This window comes from Alternaria atra (genome assembly GCF_907166805.1).
Source record: "Alternaria atra isolate CS162 genome assembly, contig: 29, whole genome shotgun sequence".
Classification (NCBI taxonomy): Eukaryota; Fungi; Ascomycota; class Dothideomycetes; order Pleosporales; family Pleosporaceae; genus Alternaria; species Alternaria atra.
In genome coordinates this window covers 261,129-282,998 of record NW_025091327.1, presented here as the reverse complement: position 1 = coordinate 282,998, position 21,870 = coordinate 261,129, and the positions used below count along the sequence as shown (strand labels likewise).

At 50.6% G+C, this 21,870-nt stretch overlaps 8 protein-coding genes across 8 annotated transcripts; 3 read left to right on the top strand and 5 right to left on the bottom strand.

Moving 5' to 3' along the window:
* Nucleotides 1-2,246: 2,246 nt before the first annotated feature.
* ALTATR162_LOCUS8378 (uncharacterized protein) lies at nucleotides 2,247-2,574 on the top strand (the record flags this gene model as incomplete). The annotated part of the gene is made up of 2 exons (XM_043316008.1): nucleotides 2,247-2,445; nucleotides 2,516-2,574. 2 exons carry the CDS (start codon nucleotides 2,247-2,249, stop codon nucleotides 2,572-2,574), a joined length of 258 nt encoding a protein of 85 aa, XP_043171943.1.
* Nucleotides 2,575-3,557: 983 nt separating this feature from the next.
* Nucleotides 3,558-6,146, bottom strand: ALTATR162_LOCUS8377 (uncharacterized protein; the record flags this gene model as incomplete). Its single annotated transcript, XM_043316007.1, has 7 exons — nucleotides 3,558-3,682; nucleotides 3,743-3,802; nucleotides 3,900-3,943; nucleotides 4,210-4,846; nucleotides 4,903-5,820; nucleotides 5,918-6,067; nucleotides 6,128-6,146. The coding sequence occupies 7 exons, from the start codon at nucleotides 6,144-6,146 to the stop codon at nucleotides 3,558-3,560; spliced, it is 1,953 nt and encodes a 650-aa protein (XP_043171942.1).
* A 685-nt stretch (nucleotides 6,147-6,831) lies between these two features.
* On the bottom strand, nucleotides 6,832-7,792 carry ALTATR162_LOCUS8376 (uncharacterized protein; the record flags this gene model as incomplete). Its single annotated transcript, XM_043316006.1, has 2 exons — nucleotides 6,832-7,571; nucleotides 7,624-7,792. 2 exons carry the CDS (start codon nucleotides 7,790-7,792, stop codon nucleotides 6,832-6,834), a joined length of 909 nt encoding a protein of 302 aa, XP_043171941.1.
* A 1,450-nt stretch (nucleotides 7,793-9,242) lies between these two features.
* On the bottom strand, nucleotides 9,243-9,979 carry ALTATR162_LOCUS8375 (uncharacterized protein; the record flags this gene model as incomplete). The annotated part of the gene is made up of 2 exons (XM_043316005.1): nucleotides 9,243-9,706; nucleotides 9,775-9,979. 2 exons carry the CDS (start codon nucleotides 9,977-9,979, stop codon nucleotides 9,243-9,245), a joined length of 669 nt encoding a protein of 222 aa, XP_043171940.1.
* Nucleotides 9,980-11,161: 1,182 nt separating this feature from the next.
* ALTATR162_LOCUS8374 (uncharacterized protein) lies at nucleotides 11,162-12,458 on the bottom strand (the record flags this gene model as incomplete). Its single annotated transcript, XM_043316004.1, has 2 exons — nucleotides 11,162-12,130; nucleotides 12,183-12,458. The coding sequence occupies 2 exons, from the start codon at nucleotides 12,456-12,458 to the stop codon at nucleotides 11,162-11,164; spliced, it is 1,245 nt and encodes a 414-aa protein (XP_043171939.1).
* Nucleotides 12,459-14,792: 2,334 nt separating this feature from the next.
* Nucleotides 14,793-15,272, bottom strand: ALTATR162_LOCUS8373 (uncharacterized protein; the record flags this gene model as incomplete). The annotated part of the gene is made up of 1 exon (XM_043316003.1): nucleotides 14,793-15,272. The coding sequence occupies one exon, from the start codon at nucleotides 15,270-15,272 to the stop codon at nucleotides 14,793-14,795; it is 480 nt and encodes a 159-aa protein (XP_043171938.1).
* Nucleotides 15,273-16,819: 1,547 nt separating this feature from the next.
* ALTATR162_LOCUS8372 (uncharacterized protein) lies at nucleotides 16,820-17,425 on the top strand (the record flags this gene model as incomplete). Its single annotated transcript, XM_043316002.1, has 4 exons — nucleotides 16,820-16,897; nucleotides 16,953-16,989; nucleotides 17,049-17,348; nucleotides 17,397-17,425. 4 exons carry the CDS (start codon nucleotides 16,820-16,822, stop codon nucleotides 17,423-17,425), a joined length of 444 nt encoding a protein of 147 aa, XP_043171937.1.
* Nucleotides 17,426-19,155: 1,730 nt separating this feature from the next.
* ALTATR162_LOCUS8371 (uncharacterized protein) lies at nucleotides 19,156-20,567 on the top strand (the record flags this gene model as incomplete). Its single annotated transcript, XM_043316001.1, has 3 exons — nucleotides 19,156-19,273; nucleotides 19,330-20,172; nucleotides 20,338-20,567. 3 exons carry the CDS (start codon nucleotides 19,156-19,158, stop codon nucleotides 20,565-20,567), a joined length of 1,191 nt encoding a protein of 396 aa, XP_043171936.1.
* Nucleotides 20,568-21,870: the final 1,303 nt, after the last annotated feature.

Below are 21,870 nucleotides of genomic sequence, written 5' to 3'. Positions count from 1 at the left end.
CGCTCCGGCTAGAGTATGAAAACGAGATCAGTGTCCCTCTGACAGGCTTCCGAGAAGGAGATCAAGATTTTCCACCAGATCTAGAAATGGAGGAGCTGCAAGAGATTCAACGCGCTGTTAATCGCCGTCGATCATCGTTCGTATCGCCTCTGCCTCGTAGAATACCGCAGGAACTTTCTCTCCCGTTTGCGCAAGTCGGCTACCAAGCCCAGAGACAGAAGAACTACAGGGTCCTCAGCGTTCTACTACCCGACGGCGATCTTCAGTTCTACCCCACGACTCTAAACCTATGGAGAAAGCTGCAGGGACGTTTTCTTTTGTGTCGTCTGAGGCTATATTGCCTGACGAGCTTGCCTCTCAAATGCGGCGAAGTCCTTCTGGAATCGAGGTTGCTTTTTCGTCAAGCAAACCCAAAAGTCGAACGAGGTCTTCAGATTCGTCGTCGTCGCTAAAAATTGTCGCAAGCGCGTCTCCAAGACTATTCACACTGTCTTCGATAGAGGCGGTAAATTGTATGTCTAAAAGGAAGCCGGAATATGATGCGCTCAGGGCAGCCGACCGTAAGCGAGCCAGCGCGTGAGCCTACACCGCCTACACAGCAGTCGTCTGGATATGATACATCTGCAACGCCGCCACCAGTACAAGCCGAGGAACTAATTCCATCACCAGTTGCTTCCATATCCAGCAGATTAGAGCAAGTACGCTTCCTGGGACGACTACAGTTCTTGCGGAACCGGATAGAATTCCTTGGGGAAGACATACGATGCAAAAGTCTAAGCGTATTGTTAGCCTTTCGGAGCCGGAATCTCAGCTTCTCGTTGAAGAGGAAGACCCGGAACTATTACCTTCAGTACAACAAATTCGCCGGAAGATCATTATATCATCTACTCGGCAACGGTGAGCAAGTACACGGTCACTAAATGTCGGGAAGCAAGAAGATCATGATCTTCAGTCTTTGGTACAACCAATCCACCAGATGGCTACTGTGGTAGCTTCTGAGCAGCGGGAGGAAACATACAGTCGCCACTTATTCAAGGTCAAGATGAGTCTAAGTTCTTGCCTACCTTACAAGGCATGCGCAGGACTATGACCGCATTGCACAAGCCTGAGGCATCTCGCGAACCATCACCAGTCATCGATAAGGAAGAGCTTGAACACGATGCAACTCGCTCCCAATCCGAAGCCCCTGAGCAGCCGCCGCTTATCGAAATCGAGGAACCTGTATTTAATTCTCCGGTAGAAAGAATACGTCGAATCACTACGCCATCGCCAACCTATCGCCAACCTATCGCCAACCTATCGAGATGAGTCTGAATTTCTATCTCCGGTGCAGCAGATTCGTCGAACAACTATTATGCAGGCGAGTGAACAGTAAGAAGGCTCTGACAACAGCAGGAACAGCAAACGCCGGCACCAGCAGCGAAACCGCTGGGTGCAGTTATGACGAACTTTGGGCCCACGTCTGGTGGAGCAGCGAAGGGAGCTGTGGCGGATGCAGGAGCAAAGTCGCCACAGGCAGCTAAGGTGCAGGAAAAGGCTGGACAAGGATGCGGTATCACCAACCCACTGAGGGGACGTTGGGGATGGGGAAAATGAGTAGTTGAAGATGCGTGTGCTAGGTATTGGTGAATGGTGAGACGTGAAGGGATGGTGGTATTTTATGTCGTTATTATAGATGTGAGAAAAGAGAGCATGGATGCCTAGATATCGAATCGGCTACTTCATACTTTGATGTTCTCACCATGTACATATGACTTTGTGGCAGCAAGTGACGCCATGCTAGATGATTTTCAACTTGTTTGTCCATGTCCCAGCCAAGTATACCGGAGATACGTACTCTCTTCAGAACAAGTCGGAATATACCTATCCCTGTGTTGTGAGTTGTCCTGTCCCAAGGACCGAGTTCCGTCTTAACCACGTCATTAGCACATCTCGACATCGTCCTAGATCCGCGCTAGCCACATAACCATTCCGCACTAGGAAGCTTGCTAACCATATTCACCGAAATATGAAGGCCGTAAAGAAGAAGCATCATGTATGGGAGGACTAACATGTCGATGAATTATGCCGTCTGCGTCATACATGGCAGTAGTAACAAGACATACTGATAAATATAGTAAAGCCACTGGCTCCATTGAGTAGCAGTTCGCATGATCGTTTACTTGACTTCTGCACTTCCTTCAACGCCGTGCCCAAATTTGAAATATATAATCACCAATACTACTCCTCGGACGCATCTCGCAACTATGTTCACAAAACCACTATACATCCTCATCGCCTTACTCAGTGCACTAGCCACCGCGCAAGAGATACCGGCTGGTGTTTCTAGTAGCCTTGGTGCTATCAATCCTACAGTCTACTCTTCGGCTGCGTCGGTTCTGTCTGCGTCTTCGGCATCTGTTGCTTCGGCTGAGGCGACTAGTACGGGCGGTGCAAATGCTCATGGTGAGTCATTTCTGGGAGTCGCGATTATCGTGGTGCATCTCCTAGAAATAGAAAGGCTGACGTTTTGCAGAGGTAAAATATGCTGCGCTGTTTGGTGTTGGTGGTGTGGCTTTGAACGCGTTCATGTAGAAGAGTAATGTTACGCGTAGAAGTAAGGGCGATGTTGGAGTGATGTCAAGGGATTGGAAATGTTGCGACTTCCTCAACAACGCCGTAATACGCTACCCATCACAAAATATGCAGCATACGAAAGGCGATACAATAATGATACACATACACTTTGATTTCTGAAATTCTAAAGAAATCTCGATCCAAATTCTGGTCCCGTAAAAAGAAGCAACCATCCCAGCCTCCCACGCCACACTAGCTTCCGCGGACCCCTCAAACGTCATTACTTGCATCACTTCCTCGATCTACAATCCACACCACCACACGCGTTCCTCGATCCGCTGCTAGCTCCCCTAATACTCCGAGTTGTAGAACAGCGCTGCATCAAAACATGTTCTTCCGTACTTGTACATCTATGGCTCCTTTGAACCCTACACCATAACCACGGAACCTTTTCGCCGCAAATAGATCGTCATCCAAGATTAATTCTGCGCTTGGAAGAGGTGTTACGGCTTGCTGTTCTGAAGATTTGAGGTAAGAGGCTGAGGACATGCAGGTAGGTTGTGCGTTATGAATGATTAGGTTTGGGGGACGCAGAGTCATGGAAGCTGGATTTGGACTTGTATTGGGAGGCGACGGGATAGGATACGACGAATTATTTGGCGATCTTGGTTAGGAAGAATAGATTCAAGGATATAGATATATGTACGAGTAAGCGTTGATATATACCAACACTCAACTCAATTCATGTCCCTATGTATATGCAGTATGTACCAATGTCCATCGACCGGTGAAATAATACAATAACTCGCAATCATCCATTTTTACTCCTCACCAACCATCGTAATGCGCTCCTTCAACATGCTCACCCTGCTCCTCCCCATCTTCACCACTCTCCCCTTCACCCTCACCCAAGACTAAGCCATCTCCGAAGCCGAAACAACAGCATCAGGAAACACCTTAAACACCTCAACGCAAGCTCCCGCAGAAGCTACCTCAGCCGCTCAGTCAGCGGCTTCGTCAATTGCCTCCGAGGCGTTTTCTTCGGCGTTGTCATCGGCTACGAGTAGTATCTCTGAGAGGGTGGCGGAGAGTCCGAGTCCTACGGCGACTACGGGTGCGGTGGCGCCTACGAATGGTAAGTTTTTTGTTTGAACGCTTGATTGTATTGGTGGTTTGGGACGTATACTGATGTCCGTGATAGATGCGCAGTTCACTGCTGTGATTGGTGGGGGGCTTGCTGTTGCTGCTGTGTCGTTTGTCCGAGAATGGAGATGGAGATGGATACCGGGGTATAGCGGGGCCGGCTTAGGGAGATATTGCGCATGGTATACTCCATGGCATACCTACGTTATGGCCAGCTTCGAGTAATCGCAGGCACTCTTCGAAACTGTAGTATAGTATTATCACATCAACATTGGCATCAGAAATCGGTTATCGAGTTGCTCCGCATGTTCCAAATCAAGTAAGCAGCTCTGTTGCTATTCGTAAACAATCGTCTAAACCTCATGTCTAGGGATCACATCGTCTATGCTGTGCGTCTTAAAACCAGGCAATTCTAAAGCCAGGCCAACACCATATCCATCAAATCATAATCCGTTAAAATGTTACCCTCAATGCATCAATGTTCCAAAACATTATCTTCCCCATATCTACAACTGTGTCAAAAGACCCTCGCTCTCCAAGAGCAGGATAATCTGGTGAACCGCTGTCCTGACGTTGGTGGTCGACAGGTCAACAGTCAGATCAGCGTTGGCAGGCACCTCATATGGGTCGTCAACACCGGTGAAACCCTTGATCTCACCAGCACGCGCCTTGGCGTATACGCCACGCTTGTCGGTCTTCTCGGCGTGCTCGAGCGGGGTAGAGACGTGAATGAGGTAGAAGGATCCGTATCGCTCTACAGTCTGGCGGGCCGCCTTTCTTGAGTCCTCGAAAGGAGCAATGGGCGCGACGATAGCTGCCGCACCAGCCTTGGTGAGCTCGGCGGCTACGAAGGAGATACGGGCAATGTTCTTATCACGGTCGGATCGGCTGAAGCCCAACTCGCTGGAGAGTTCACTGCGGATGGTGTCACCAAGAAGGAGGGAGACGGATCGACCTCCTTGTTGGTTGAGGGTGACGTTGAGAGCGCGTGCGATGGCATCCTTGCCAGAGTTTTGGTATCCTGTCAGGAAGACAGTGAAACCTTGTTGGTTGCGAGGAGGGTGGGATTCGCGGAGGACGCGGACGACTTCGGGGTAAGAGAACCATTCGGGAATCTCTTGGCCGGTTCGGAGACGCTTGCGGAGCTCTATTCACTGCATTAGTTTCCAATCCGTGAGTGAGTCGGAACAAGAGGTAACGTACCAGTTCCGGAGATATCGAGGGTCTTGACACCCTGCTCAACCTCGTTCTTGGGCTTGTACTCATCAGAGTCGGGGAGGTAGGTCATCTGGAGGAAAGGCACAACTTCGATACCGAGCTCATCCCTGTACTTCTCGACAGCATCCTGAGCGTCGTACGGACCGTAGAAGTCGACACCCTTGGAGTTCTTGCCCGGACCAGCGTGGTCACGACCGACAATGAAGTGGGTCGCACCATGGTTCTTGCGGATGATGGCGTGCCAGATCGCCTCGCGAGGACCAGCCATACGCATAGCAAGAGGCAGAAGAGCAAGTACGGCCATGCCGTTGGGGTAACGGGGCATCAGCGCCTGGTAGACACGGACACGGGTGAAATGGTCGATGTCACCGGGCTTGGTCAGACCAACAACAGGGTGGATGAGAACGTTGGCCTGGCGAGCGCGAGCAGCGCGGACAGTCAGCTCACGATGAGCGCGGTGCATGGGGTTCCTCGTCTGGAAAGCGACGACCTTGGACCAGCCAAGCTTGTCGAAGTGCAGACGCAGTTCCGCAGGCGTATACCGGAGACCGACATAGTCGTAGTGGTCCAGGCGGTCGATGGCCTCGAGCTTACCACCGACGTAGTACTCCTTGACGGTCTCGTAGAGGTACTTGATCGCAGGGTGTGCTACGTCGTTGTCCTTGTCGAAGACCTGCCTGGCCTCCTTCTCCTTGTCTGGCTGGTATACATCGTCGACGGTGATGATGGCGAGGTTGCGGTCGTCGCGGAAGTCGCGAAGGGCGATGCGAGCTCCCTGCTTCACACCAACTTCATCGATGGTCTGTTTCGAGACATCGAGCGTAATGGGGATAGAGAAGAGGTTGCCGTCAGCGAGACGGTTGTCGGAAACTACGCCGTCGTAGTCCTTCTGGTTCATGAAACCTGCATGGTGTTGTCAGGGGTCGTGTTGCTGCAAACATCGCAAACACGAGGGGCGGCTTCTGTGCCCCTCGCCTAGCGCGGCGGGATGACGACTTACCCTCTAGAGGTGAAAAACCACCGTTCAGGATGAGTTCCAAGTCGCAAAGCTGCCTCTCGGATAGAACGATAGCGGGAAGCTTCTCAGCCTCTTCGAAGAGCTCCTTGCGTTGGGGCGCATCGCGTGCGATCAGGTCCTTGAGGACGCCGCCTATTGTCACCTGCCGTCAGCATCCATTATCGATTTCAGCGGGTTTGCCGGTCAACTCACCATGGGGTGCGTTCGCCATCTTTACAAGGTATTTGAGGGATAAAGGATTTGACAAGAATCTCTTGAATTATGTCGGCGAAGACTTGATATCGTTCCTGGCTATGCTAGGCTGGCTTCGCAAAGGATGTTTTGGGTCACTCAAAAAGAAATATGCGCGACTAAGAACTACAAAATGGGACCGGAGGGAAAGACCTTTTTATTCCCCGGGTTCTACGGACACTCCAAGGATCCAAGTTCCGCTTGTTGACCATAGGCTTCACTGGATTTTTCCTGCTGCAGAGACTAGAGTACAAAGCGGGTTGTTGTATGGGTCGGCAGATCTTGGAAGCGATTGCGCAATTGCACGCGATACTTGGAGCCTGTCTTGCCCGGCTTTTCGTTGGGTCAAGTAACCACGGTGACGTGAGTGGAGCGGAGATGCAGTACTACGTCCTGCAGTATGTGATGCGCTTTAGCGATTTTCAGGAACACATCACGTATATGACAGGTCTAGCGCTTTTGCTTGATATTCGTTTGATTCATGATTGAGCTTCATTGGCTCGTATATCGGTGGTATCTCGGCCCCGTATACATCATCGGAAGCGGCTTCCGCAAACCCAATACTACGATGTCCCAAACCCCACGCTATGCCCTGACCCAGGAACAACCCAAACGCCGATGCTAATGCGATACATGTAAACGAGAATATGACGTTGCCCAGTAAACTAGACGTTCAGAGAGACTTGTTGCAGCTTGTTGGCCAGATCCTCATTTTGTTGCTTCATCGCCTGCTCTTGGAGGAACTGAGCGTATCGTGACTTGGGGTTGTGAATACCGCACTCGGTCTTGTTCTTGCCCTTCCAGCGTCCTGAGCGCTCATCCTCTCCAGCGGCCACTGGCTGTGTAGAGTGCCAGTCCCCAACACTCTTGTAACCCCTGTTGAGAAGGTCGTTGTATGGGACGTCGTTGGCGTCAACGTATTCCTTTACTTGGGCGAAGCTCCAGTTGGCTAGAGGGTTGATCTTGATGAGGCCAGCCTCATCGATCTCGATGATGTCTAGGTCTCCTCGCTTTCCACCTTGGCTGCGTCGGCGACCAGTCAGGACGGCCTTGACTTGAAGTTCAGAGTAGGCACGCTCGGCAGGCTCTACTTTAGCAACGTAGTCATAGAGTTCATCGTTGGTGTCCCAAAGCTTGTCGCCATGCTTGGTAGTGAAGTCGTTGACATTGTCGCACCCAGCAGGCTTGTAAACGTGTACTGGTGTTCCGTATCGCCTCTTTACCCGGTCGACAAGGGCATATGTTTCATCAAAGTGGTAAAGGGTGTCCAGGAAGATCAAGTCGATGTTGTGCTTCAACGGTCCATCAAGCTTCGAAAGCATGTCCACAGTAACGAGGCCAGTAAGTCCAAAGGCGGTAGTCTGGAATAGCCCAGGCAGAGATGTGATGGCCCATCGAAGGATGTCTACGTCAAGTCAATTCATGAAGCTTTCCAAGAACGAACCACTGCCACATACCCTGAGGCTCGAGCTTCTGTAGCTGAGCGTTGATAAACTTCAAGTGAGGCTTTGCGAAGTAAACTTCGGGCAGACTCTCTTGGCTGGATTCGGCTGAAGCATAGCCTGACTCCTCACGGAGTGTAGGCTGCTTGTAGGAGTCGACATTTGCGAACAATGGTGACGACATCTTCAAGATCGTGTGGCGGAAGTTTGGGGTATGGCAAGCACGTGCGGAGAAGCCAGAAGCAGAATGTCTTTGTGGTTTGGTGTCTGAAGGAGGCTTCCCAAAAGAAACTACTATTATCAATCGTGGGGTTCTGGAGGTGGAAAGAGGGAGAGCGACCACGGCCTCGAGTATATATTGGGCGCCGCCATCGGGATCGCTTTGTAACCCATCTCCGCAAGGTGCGATAGTTGGGGGTGAAGACGTGCGATCACGCAATTCGCGCTAGTACATGGTGGAGCAAAACTCTTCCTGCCAGCCTTATGTAAGGCAGTCTCGCCAATCATTCGGCAGCAGTAGTCGGTTTGCTTCATCTGAGGCTCGGACGACGTCTATGCTCATGCACTCCGCGGCTGGAGGTTGATTGGAAATCGCCCGATGGTTTGGGGTTTTGTCATCAGCGTCATCCCCTCGACGTTTGCCGAAATGCGAAAGGCTGAAGTCATAGTGATCTGGCTTTGGCTGGCGGACTAGGCAGGCGGAGGAGCTGTCTTAGAATGGATCGTAAAATGACCTGTTGCCTCATCTTGACCTTCTCTTGATGTTTGCCTTCGCTGGTAATATGGAGTCGGTGGACAGCCCCGGTCCATCGGCAAGCGCCGGGCGATCGCGTCCGGGGCCTCGCTCAGAAGACTTGCGACACGCATCAGGGTTTTCTACAAAATCATCGATTAGTGCGGGTTGTTGTGGAACGTCAAGTATAAAATTTACCTATAGTGTCCATGCATGAGGCTGAACGAATTCCAGCCTCCTGCACGACTCAGTACATCCTGTCGCTCTGGGGCGTCAGAATTGTCCTGCGTGTGCAACCTAGTCTTCCTATATGCAATACATCGCTGTAGTCTTCTTCCTCATAGTAATTCGACGTAGTGTTGTAACGCATTCTCATCTGTACGCTTTCTGGCGAGTTGTTGTCGTGAATGTGGCGGATGTCGCGGCGGGGTCGTTGCTGTCTTAACAAATTCGGTCCTTACACACTAAACCGCCCCGCGGCTAACCGGCAAGGTTTATGGCTTCGCATCAATTGGGTGGGAATTATTCCCGCCCCGTTCTACAAGCAACATTGCCGATAGCAAACTTCATACAGTAATCCAAAAAGTCCAGTTTCGCGAATGCGAGAAGTTCAAGAACGGCTACTACGATCGCTGAAAACATGCCACGTCGCCAACCGCCCTTGACCAGAACCTTTTTGGTGGATCGCCATTAGGTCTTCATCGCGTTTTCCTTGCCTCAACGCACAACCTTTAAAGCCGCTCACTGCTTCCTTCTGGTGTTATACCCCCAAACTGTTCAACCCACAGTTGACTACACATCGTTTCATCAACACTATGGGGTAATTGATCAAAGCTCAATCCAACCACGATTTGATAATGCACAGAACCAATCACGAAACACAATCATCCATCCCTGACCTCTACTTCTCCATCCGATCCAACACCCCAATCTTCCCTCTCCACAGCTCCCTCGCATTCTCCCAAAATACCATCTCCTTCTCCTCGAGTCCCAACTCCCCCGACCAAGCCAATCCATTGATATTGTCATCCACGTTCCAAAACCCAATCCCATACGGGTAATCCGTCCCAAACACCATCTGACGAATCGAAATACCCATCCCGTCCGTCAATCCTTTGATCTGGTTCGGCCACACAGGACCTGCACTATCGTACCAAAAGCGGGATTTGTATGCTTCCCTGGCTGCGGAGGAGATGTTGGGGAAGCCAAGGAGGAAGCGCTCGGAGATATCGGGGAAAGCGCCTGCGCCGTGGGAGATGCGAAAGTGGAGAGAGGGATAGGTGAGGATGGTGGAGGAGGCTGTTAGACTAGAAATTGCGCGGGCGGTTTCGAAGTAGAATTCCCCGAGGCCGGAGCGCAGGGGTGCTGGTGTAGGTATTCCGATTAATTGCCTGTTACAAAACAGCGTTCGAGGGGAAAGAAGAAGAACTTACATGGTCGGGAATTTATTAACCGGCCATCGTCGAGCTTGAGGATGGGCTCCGTGGGATGCACGAAGACCACCTCTTTACCATTTCCCCCATCTTTCCCAGCTCTTTCCTGGAGAAACTCCCAGAGCGGATCGAAGGCTTCATCTCCTGGGTATAACCCTTCGTGGTTCGTTAACACACCGACACCCACTGGCTGTCTCCCCACCATGGCGAACATCCGATTCAATTCTGTAATCGACTCTTGCACATGAGGTAACGGCATAATGGCTAGCCAGCTAAATCTCTCCGGATAGATTCTGCAAAGTTCCGCAGCGAAGACATTGAGTAAACGAGCAAGGGCAAGCGTCTTCTTCTTCCTTAGTGTCTCATCTCTCTCGGTCAAAAAGGCGTTGGATTGAGGTGTAGAGATGCAAAGTACAGAATGGGCGATGCTGTGCTCGCTCATAAACTTGAGGTGAGATGATACATTCCAAGACGGTGTTGCTCGGCCTGCAGCGTTAAGTTCAAGAGCCCGGAACCAGTCCGGGATTGGGCTATCGAGGGTTTTTTAGTAAGTTTTCATTTCACATGGATCGCTTGTATTGGGTTGGGCTAGATATAGGCTTACTGTGTATGTGTATCAATCCTCTTTGAAGTGGAAAAATCGAATTCTTGCATATCCACCACATTACTAGCTAGCGAAGCGATACTCGCAATCGCTTCTTTAGCAAAAGGTAATACTGTTAGGTCGATGCCATCAACATAAGCTTCATATTGTATCTGCATCCAGAGTTTATTCTCGTCGTGGTGTGTACCATTCGAGGGAGCTGAGTAAGGTTTGCCGTAGGGATAAGCCTTCACCGTATTAGTCTTCTTAGTTCAACAGCAGAGTACATAGAGCATAGCAAAGCTCGGATTCTCACCATTCGTTCACTAGACGACATCCTGATGTGAGGAAATATGTTGATGATACTAGCGGTTGTGGTTGCCGCCCAGATGTAGACTACCCCACACGTAAGTAAGGACAAAGAAGGATATCGCATATCTGAAAGTTGTAGCTCAACTCACGGTCTCGCACGTAGAATGTTTGTTATGTTTTACAGATTGTTGTGGGTGACCCTAAAGGTTGTTGTTGTTGGATCAGTGGGTTAGCTTCATGTAACTAGTACGCGCATGTGCGGGGAGCCGCCACCAAGGGTATCATATCTGTACCTTGTAGCCCGCTTCGTGCTTGTCATCGGAGCTAGAAGCGCGACTAGAATCATTTAGTTTAGTAGAGCTGGTGATAAATCGGGGCTATTCATGCATTGGACAGACTTCACCCGAGAAACCGCGCATATGTCCGGGACAACACATCATGTACATTTGGGAAAAAGCAACCCCCAAAACAAACCAATCACAAAGCTATCCATCATGCCACCTCGGCAGTAGTAACAGCACTCTGATACTTCAAATTCAACTGCGGCGCCTCCAGCCCCTTCCCTGGAACATCGCCCAGCCCCTCCGGCTCCACGTAATTCTCCTCTTTATACCCATTAACCCTCAGTCTCAACTTCCTGCTCTCCGCATAAACAACCCTGCGCATCCTATTCGTGCTTCCTAGCGGCTGGTGCTCCTTCAACCCATGCCAACTATTCACCGTAATGCGATCATCCCACCATGTCCTAAACTCTGGTAGCCACGAGTCCTGCGGCGCAAATTCGATAGTGGCGATTTGCTCGAACGGATACTTCTTTGGATCCCATTCAATGCCGATGTCGTCGACGGGTTGTTCTGTGAGGTCCTGGAGGAGTTGTGCGCAAAAGCTGTAGGTTATGGTGTTATTGAGGTGGTGTGTACGGAGGGTTTGGGAGAGGATATTGATGGGGTCTGAGTCCTTGACTTCGGTGTGCTCTAAGTCCTTTTGGAATTTGCTAGCAGGGAAGACGCCGTACTTGGCTACGTAGGCGCCGTGGCGGTAAGCTGATTGGGAGTACTCGGGCATGGCGACCATGTGCTGCTTTGGTAATTGTCCTCCAAGTGTTGCGACATCAGCGTCTACTCTCTTGCTCTGCTCGTCTGCAAATTTGGGAAGGTCGTTCCAGTTCCTTTCCAATGCGTCGGCGATGTCATATGTGGTTTGGGGATCACGCAGTTCTAGGACTGGGTAGTTGTTGAAGGTCCAGTCTTGCGTCTTCTTGTCTTCTCCCCAGATCTTCTCACCCTCGATGCCGAAGACCTTCATGCCAATGCCGCGCGGTGCTGCCAGGTTGTCGGGTAAGATCTTGGGTGTCAGAGACGAGTAGCGCATGATTACATCGTAGGTGCCAGGTTTGGCGAACATGCCTTGGGCGAGGTGCTCCGGGAGGTCGTCATGGACGGTGAATTTGCCCATAACGCACTGCACAGGTTAGCACATCAATTATCTGGAGGAAGCTTCAGAAGGTACTTACACCCTGAGTCTTCAGATGTGTGCCTCTCAAACAATGCATATGCTCATTGAAGTTCATCATCTGAAAACGATTGAACTGAGCAGACACCTCCTTAATCTTCTCTTCTTCATCATCTGGGATGATTTCAACACCTGGCGCATCCCATTTGATGTATGTGCCAGGAGCCTTTTTGTCCTGTCCACCAGCTTTGATCGTACCGCTGGCTACTTTGCCGTTGTGAATGTTCTCGATTCGATGGTAGCCCATGGGGCATGTTTCGATTTTGGTTCCACTCATGCTTACCAGGTGATAGTAATTTTCTCTCTGATGCTCGCAAACGGACGATACCCTACTTAAGTCACCAGCGTAGTCCTCGTGGCGACCCCGCAATAGCATCAAGCTTCCGCCTCGCCGACAACTGCGACTTCCCCATGTTGCAGTGCGGACAGAATGGCTCTAGATCATGCGGGGTAGCACATCAATGATTCCAATTCTTTGAGGTTCAAGCGTGTGTTGTGTTGTCGGGAGCTGCTCCGGAAGGCCTTCCTGCATGCGTCATTGATCTAGCCCGCCGCAACCTACCAATGACAAGAACCGAATTGAAGATCATCGACTCCAGCCGCGTAGCTTCCCGCAGTTGCATAATTCTAAAGCGCATGATTTGGAAGCATAACCGTGCCCCATAAGTCTACCAGATTATTGCATTGATAAGAAAGACCATGTATGCGCTTCTATTGGGACAGTAGCACTTCAGTCTCCACAATAGATCTCGGTATCATCCTTCGGGCGGTATCATGTATCCGCAACTGGTATACACCTATTCTACACTAACCATGAGGTAACCACGCCGTGAAGCAAGTGATACAGGGCAGAGACCGGGTTCTAGAGTTAACGATGGAGTATTGATGGGCGGTCCCGTGGTGGGTGCAGCTGTGCTAAAGCGTTGATACTGCTGCGCCGAAGCAGGTTTTGAAACTGATCTAGATCAATCCGAGAGACTGAGCAACGTTGTGTAATGGATGGTGAGATTTGATCATGTCGCGAGTAGCGGTCGATGTAATTTCGCGGTTATCGCATTTTGTTGTACGTTGGTCACGATGCTAGTGAGCGAACTTTGGAACTTTGTGCAACAACCGTTGTAAACGATGCCTTTTACAAGCTATACCATAGCTTCGATACATTGTAACCTGACCAAATTTGGTCGCCAGTAGTGAACGTAGGTCCTATTCGTGCCAACTAGAGGTCGCGCTTGCATAAATGAAGACATATTCATCCGTATGCGTTGACACTGGGCTATCACAGTACCTAAGTTTCAGATCTTCTGATAGGCAAGCCACCCACAACCTTAGAACCATCACCTCTTCTACACGTGGTGAATACAATACTACGTTTTACGTTCGAACGCCGACCACCTTCTCGAGCCAAAAGCGATTCGGTCATTCAAGAGCATCTACGCGCAGTTCTACTCACGTCAGGAGAAATATCTCAAAGTTGTTAACACAAATCTTCTATCGCTCTTCATCGCACGCCGGACTCGTAAAGTTTTCGAGGCGATCGTCACAGATATGCTCGAAGAGACTCCGGGGAACTATAGCCTCGCCATTTATGACTTCTTAAGTCGCAATTCTTCGCGGTGCTGGATGGTTCTGCAGTTGGCTCACAGTATCAGCCGGGTACCAGGCAGTCATGAGTACCATATACAGCACTCCCTTGGGTGTCTAACCTGGCGACGCGCGCAAAATACCTTCGCGAGGGAGCGAGTTGGAGGTCGATGTCATTAGTCTCAGCATCAGGCCGACTGGTAAACTGCTTGCAGCTCGTTGGCGCGGAGCAACATTATGCAGCCGGATGTATCACAACTCTGTATGGGGGTTGGGTTGTATTTCGCTCCCCAGACGAAGCTGAAGAGACTGGTCTCAGAGACCAGTTCTACTTCCCGCAAGGTATTCCTGTTGGCCGTATCTACAATATGCTCGTTCCAGGGACCTGGTCAGATCGACGGGAGTGGAAGGTATTGCTAGAGACACATGTGAGAGATCCAGAGGAGTTCGAACACTTTGCCCACATCCTGCGTCAAAGAGATGCACCTGACAGCGTAAACCACAAGCGCATGAAGGAGCTGTTAGTACACGATGTGGAACATGCTGTTGTTTCGATTGGTAATTCGACGTGGTGGTGTCGTCACGAAGGGCCCGAACCGAGAGACGAACTGTAGCGACTGGAAGAGATCGGTCAGATTGGCGAAGCTGGCTATGACATATGCTATTTCGGGTGGCCTCTGCCGGTTGGATTCACAAACCGTCCGCATTCATCTCCGTCATTCTAGATGCAAATGTGAGAGGATGGCAGGCGTACGCTTCCAAGTAGACCAAACATTACATTAGATTGAGTAATTTCCGCGGCGGACAAAATCAAACTGTACTAAATAGCTGTCCCCAATACTAGAGCTTGATAAGACCACAACCCCAGGCAGTTGGAGCCTCCAAAACCAAGACCGAAGTCATGGGCAGGGCGCGGCTTCTCAGGGCAGCACAGAAGCGAACACCATCGAGAACAAAGCTTAGGCGATTACTCCAACACAGAGATTCGTGTTTGCCCACATGAGTGTGCAGTCATCCTGGATCGCAGGGTCTAAGCACACGCACACACAACGTTAGCCATCATCTTCAGCGCGGTGTTCAGAACGCGGGGATACTCACTCCACTTGACAAGGTCCTCCAGGCTAACCTCATACTCCTCCTGGATAGCCGGGCAGGTCTCACCACTCTCCACAAAATGAAACTTGTTGCAGTTGTCCACCATGCCGTCCTGAATGGGCCTCGGCGTCTCGATCCCGTTTGACGGCTTCGTAGGTGTAGGAGTGTGCCCGGTTACGGAAATACAAGCGTAGGCATCGGCTAGCAGGTTGGCGCATGTGTCGCCGGCTTGCGGGTTCCAGGCGAGGAAGTCCTCGAGAGGAATGTCTTTTGCGCTGGCGATGTCGACGCAGATGTCGCCGGGCTTTACAAGGTAGAATTCATCGCAGTTGGATACAATGCCAGGCTGAAGAGGAGAAGGAATAGTGCCTGGAGAATGATATGTTAGGATCGGCATAAGTTGCTTCGACTGCATGGCTAGGTAACTTGCCGTTCAAGGGCGTCGTGATGGTCGCGTTGGGAAAGATTGGGTAGGAAGGCTGCAAAGGAGCGCCCATGGCCGTACCGGCGAGAAGCAAGCTTGATAAAAAGAGTGACATAGTTGGATTAAGATTAAAGAGTGGAGTTGTGCGGTAGGAAATATTAGTAGTAGGTTTTCGCGTGAGCCTTGAATACCCTATACCTGACCATCATGATCACTCTTATATACTTCTGTAGATAGGCTTGAGGACTCTTCTCAAGACAAGACATAGCCCCTGAGCTAGACCAGAAGTATGATATGGTACTTAAAATTCGGTGTCATCGCATCGGAAAGTGCTCGGCGTTGTTGCGGTCCACGGGTGTAAGACGGTCGAGCGATAACGTACTTGAGTATGACGAGACCCACTGTTTTCCCGTCTAGACTAACACAGAACCACTATCGTAGTGAGGATAGTTTTGTATAATGAAGTACAATTGCTTGCTTGAGTTGGTGATCACACATGTAGTCCTAATTTCAACGATGTCCTTGTAGTGGCAGAGCTGGTCTGCGAAGATGTCCATGAAAATAATTCCGTGCGGATGCTACTATCGACAGTATGATCAAGGGCGCTCAGCAAAATAAAATGACCGACTGTAGGTAAGCACTTACTATAGTTGATTTGCTTGGGTGACTGATAGTTCTAAAACAGGGGTTGCGTACATGAGTGAGATGACAAGAGTCCGCAAATTGCTTGGACCAAGGACTTCAATTCTCGGCGGAACTCCAGCATGGGGCACGATTCAAGTGCTTGTTTTGTGAGGCTCCTAGAAGGCTGGAGTTTATCGAGAATATGGCTTGATTCGCGGATCCATCGGCAGCCTAGAATTTGACCAGTAGAGGTGCGACGACGGACCTCAAGACTCGAAAGTGGTCATTGATGAGATCCTATTCGTTTGAAAGACGAGAGATTTGGAAAACGCTCTGATCGATGCTCTTGTAGGCTCCATCAAAGAGGAATAGATAGTATAGTGTAGTTCCGAGATGACGAAGTGGCTAGAATTGGGGAACGGAAGTGGACCTGATAGATTGCGCAGGAATTGAAACGCGTTCCAAGGTCAGAACCTCTATGGCATACTATCTGTACGATTTGCATGTGCCGTGACACACTGGAATCATTATTCATCATTAGCGGTTGTGACCAGTACTCATAGAACTCCGATGGCATCCTGCGGATAGAAAGGGTAGTGTAGACTTTAGGGCGCTTGGAAGGTGCTGTAACAACCAAGCCCTATGGCATCACATCCGCCTCCAACCACTATCGAAGGCGTGCGGAATGACGACAACCAAGAAGAGCTCTCCACTATGGGAGTTATACCAGACGAGGGGTTCATGCAAGGCGGTTGTATGCACATGGACGTGCGTTGGGATGTCAGCACCTTCTCCAAACCACGGAACCGAAGCGTCGGGCCAATGAGTTCGCGACAGCCCCGCCACTGATCATCAACTCTCGCGCAACCAACCCTCGCCCAGCTACACATATCCATCCCCACACGCAGCCCACCATGCAGTCGCTACCAGATGCACGATCGCAAAGCTTCGAGGAGCTCTATGGCCCCCCGGAGAACTTCCTGGAGATCGAGGTAGGCTCGCTAGAAGCTCCTTCACCCTGATCTTGTCCCGCAGCCTTGCTCACAGTTGTCGCGTGCACAGGTTAGAAACCCAATGACACATGGTGAGTGGAAGAAGAGACATGTGAGATGTCGCAAGACTGCAAGCTAATGTGCTGGTTAGGTGTCGGCCGTGGCATGTACACAACCTACGAAATCGTAATGCGAACCAACATTCCCGCCTTCAAGCTCAAGTCGTCGACGGTGCGCCGCCGATACAGCGAATTCGAAGCTTTCCGCGATATTCTCGAGCGCGAGTCGGCGCGCGTTACAATACCACCGCTGCCGGGCAAGGTCCTTACGAATCGCTTCTCCGACGACGTGATTGAACACCGACGGGAAGGGCTACAGCGATTCCTACAGATTGTAGTTGGCCATCCGTTATTGCAGACCGGCAGCAAGGTCTTGGCGGCGTTCGTCCAGGGTGCGTGTATATCGAAAGCTGGGGGGAATATTGACTGACGACTGGCAGATCCCAACTGGGACAGACATGCGTGGTAGACTGGTCTAAGCAGGTCAAGTGCACGCCACATGGTGACAGCCGTGGATGTCTTCAGGCACCTACTGATGTCATGTTCTTGCTTGTTGCAAAGGCAGTTGAGGCGCCAATGATGGGACACTTAATATCAGATTGTCGCATTTGCTGCGTTACGGAGCGATAGGGCGTTTTTGTCGAGAATTTACACGGGAGACTGGGTATTATCATGTCCTAAGTAGTCACTGGGAAAATGTTAACGATTCATCATGACTTTTGAAGAGTCCATTGGGTATCCCAAGCAAATCACTATAATGAGTACCGCCATTGCCTGAGTCTCTGCCTACGTTGATCACCATCATCACATGTCACATAAACCAAGCTCGATATGAGCTCGTTCACGCACCCCCACGAGCTTCCATGTCGATGGCTGGGGACGAGCGCCGGCTAGAACGATTGCTAAGAACTTGACATCAGCGGCGAGCCTCCTCCGCGCAGCGCTAGCGATGCAACAAGGAAGGCGCGGGGTTTAGCAGCAAGCAAAAGTTTTTGGGTGCCGAACGGTCTTAACCCTGCATGCTCCCGACCTTGTGGCTCTGATACATCTTCAACCTATCTTTGTAAACTTTGTTTGCTATCCGGGTGCAGATACTATATTGTCAGTCATGGGTGTGCCGTCGCAACCAGCGTCCAACGCCATCATCTACCTCACCTTGGGCGCTTTCCTGTAAGACCCCAATAAGAACCGTTTACGAGGGGGAAACAAGTGGGAATAGTGGAACTAACGGTGGGAATAGGGTCCTAGGATGTTACGTCGCATGGCGATTGCGACACCAGTCGAAGACCGAATGGCTGTCTAGTAATCGCACGCAGAAGGGTTAGAAACCGTCGCAGCGACCGGTTGCAACAAAGCTTCTCCACCACCGACTTTGCGCAACTGCGCGGACATCAAATGCTATCGAAGTAGGACTTGACTGACTTTTGCGACAGGCGTCCCGCTCACTTTCAATTTCATTGCTAGTGGTGAGTGCATTCGTGCACCGAGTGTGCTTCTTTGCACGTGAAAAGAGCAGCGGCAGTATCGGTTTTTATCGCGACGCATTCTGAGCAGTCCACGACGATGACGAAGACATGCTTCCTTCAAAGGCAAAGCGCGTCTTCAAGCTCCAATGAAGCTTGATTGAAATCCTCTAGGTTCGTATTGAGATCTCTCACGGAAGCTGCTTCTCATCACTACCGCTGCGTTGTAAGACTCACTGCAGTTCCCATCGCATGCCGGTGGTATGGGAAGCAGTCTTTTGTGCGGCTACACTACGGGCGCGGAACCAAAGCTAGGCTCAGAACACACATGACTTTCGTCTGTGTCGTAACCTTGAACCTGGTGGAAGGGGAAGCTGAGAAGTACCGTAAGAACTCGATCAAGATAATACTTGCGTGAGGAACGTGCTGCCGCTACTTTCCCCTCTTACAATACCCCCATTTCTCTCATTGGTGCAAGTAGCTGACCTAGGTTTTTTCTACACCCACAGCTCTCGGATCCGGTATCTTGTTCACGTATCCTCAGATCGCTACGATTGCGGGTGTGCAAGGTCTGTTGGTCTACGCGCTATCTTCATCCTTACCATTGTTGGTGTTTGGCGCCTTGGGTCCGATCATCAGACGGAAATGCCCTGAAGGTTTCGTCCTGACAGAGTGGACGAGGCAGCGTTATGGAGCTATCGGAGGATTATTCCTGAGCGTCTGTACGCTCATCACCATGTTCCTATACATGGTAGCCGAGCTCTCAGCTCTACAACAAATCGTCACTCTCCTCACCGGACTCAACGGCCTCCCCGTCGTCATCGTCGAATGCGCCGTCACCACCATCTACACCTGTAAGCCCCCCACAACCCAAGAGACTAAGGACGCCCAGCTAATGATAAAATGTTAGCACTCGGCGGTTTCAAAGTCTCATTCGTAACCGATAACATCCAAGGAGTGATGGTCATCGGTCTAATCATCATGGGCGTCATCGCCGTAGGCGTAGAAACAGACATCGACCGCTCCCTCATCGACCAATCCGGATACCTCGAGTCCAGCCTTCTAGGCTGGCAACTCATTTACATTCTTCCCGTCGCCATCCTGTCAAACGACTTCTTCCTCTCAGGCTTCTGGATGCGCACTTTTGCTGCTCGTACTGACAAAGATCTTTGGATTGGTGTCTCGCTGGCTAGTGTGGGTGTGCTGATTATCCTCACTTTGCTGGGTGTCGGAGGTATGCTTGCCGCATGGTCTGGCGCGTACACGATCGGTGACGAAGAAAACGGTTCCCTGGCTTTCTTCTTGTTGCTAGAGCGGCTGCCGGCATGGGTCGTCGGCGTCGTTCTTGTGATGACTATTTCACTATCTACCGCTGCCTTCGACTCCTTCCAGTCTGCTATGATCAGCACGGGAAGCAACGACTTCTTCCGCAACAAGCTCAATATCTGGATTATTCGCGCTTGCGTTGTTGTGATCATCATCCCTGTCGTGGTCGTCGCTCTGCGCAGTCCGGATATCTTGCAGATCTTCCTGATCAGTGACCTGGTTAGTGCGGCGGTTGTGCCTTGTCTTGTTATCGGGTTGAGCGAGAAGTTTTACTTTTACCGCGGTTTCGACTTTGTTGTTGGTGGTCTCGGGGGTATCTTTACCATCTTCCTGTTCGGACTCGTATACTACGATGGCGATGTGACGCTTGCTGGCAACTTGCTGTTACTCGAAGGTGGATTGTATGCCAATGACTGGAGCGCTTTTGGTAAGTCCAAGCCCCATCTCTTTCTCCCCAACTGCAATGATGAAACTCTGTACTCCCTAAACACGATGAGGGCAATAACAAATTTCCAATTGTTCCTACTGAACGCAGTTATCAATTTGTTCTTATTCAGCTCTATACCTTGGCGCAACTGCTGACAGCTTCTAGGCGCTTTCGTAGCAGCGCCCTTTGGAGGTCTGCTCTGGGCTTTCGCTGCTTGCGCTCTTCGCATTGGTTTCCTTTGGGTCAAGGCCAGGGTTCAGGGTCGTCGTTTCGATGCGTTTGATCGACCCATCCCACGGAACATCGATAGACCCGGTGCGTTTGACGACCATGATGGTGAGGCTGTGCTCGAGCACAGCAGCGTGGAGACTGGCAGTAAAGGGAAGTTCTTCTAAATTAATAGGAATGTGAAAGGGTGAAGCGGAGGAGAAAGGGTATTGTGGTGTAGTAGGATAACACGTGATCGGAGAGACAGTATATATACCGAAAACCTTTCAAGAGAGAAAGGCAGCTTCTTTCTTTAATTTCACTCTAGCGATTGCTCTCGAACCACTTCTTTCTGCTCCTCTATCCGATTGCGGGTCGAACACCTGCCTCCTGACTTTGCTCGATACCTTATCGTGCTACAGTATACAGGGGGGTAAAGAGACTAAGCAAGCGTAGTTTGATGAGCTTGGATTTTGCTTTGTTGGCAGATATAATACGTACATGCGAAGATGCAAGAGACGCTCTCGCTGAGTGGAAATATCTAATGCATTCTTACATCGAATCACCTCTCAACCATTCCTAGTCCCATTGTGGGCTTTGTATGCTCGCAATCCTTCACCCACAGTGCTGGATATACTCTGCAATCGTTCGTTCTCAATTCGCAGCTCGGCATAGAAATCAGGTGAAGTGTCTAGTACCCCCATGAGAACGATCCTTAGGATCTGATGGAAAAGACGCATGAAAGACACCGAAAGAGGCTCGGGGACAGAAGGTCCTATCTCCGAAATAGCAACGTCAAGCTTAATCAGCCACGAATCCAAGGCACCCAGTAGGAAAGCCTTTTTCGACAGCAATTGAAGAGCATCTGCTGCCGATTTTACATGAGATACCATAATGAGAAATTCAAGCGTTGATGTAGCGATCTTTCTAAGCCCCTTTCGCATATCGGGCGCAATCGGACGAAGACTGGGAGGTCTGACACGCTGTTGATGCGCCGAAGTCAAACACGCAGACTCCGTCGTTCCAAATGTATTGGCTGTTACTGGGTAATCCGAAAAATTGCAATGTGCAACGAATAGCTTGACGACAAAGACATCTACTAAGGGTAGCTGATCATGGTATGCTGGCACCAACCTGTGCGCGGTAACTAAAGTGGGCCTTGCCCTATAGTCGTGCATGATTCGAAGGCCTTGAGTGATATGCTGGGCCATTGTATCATAATTTCCCCGTAATTGCTCGATGCTGATGAAGATCTGACAGCAGAGCAAGGCCGACTTCAACCCATCGGAGCCCGAACAGGTGAGCTTGGACGCCAGACTTCTCAAAGCCATACCGTATTGCTGGAGGCCGTAGTAATAGCTCTGAGTCTGCTGTAGGGCAGACGCAAGAACGGCTCCGGACGTTTCGAGATCCTCGCGAAGAGCTTTAAGAGACGAGACTGCGTATCGTATCGATGGATTCGTCAAGCTGGCAAGGAGAATTTGTTTGGCT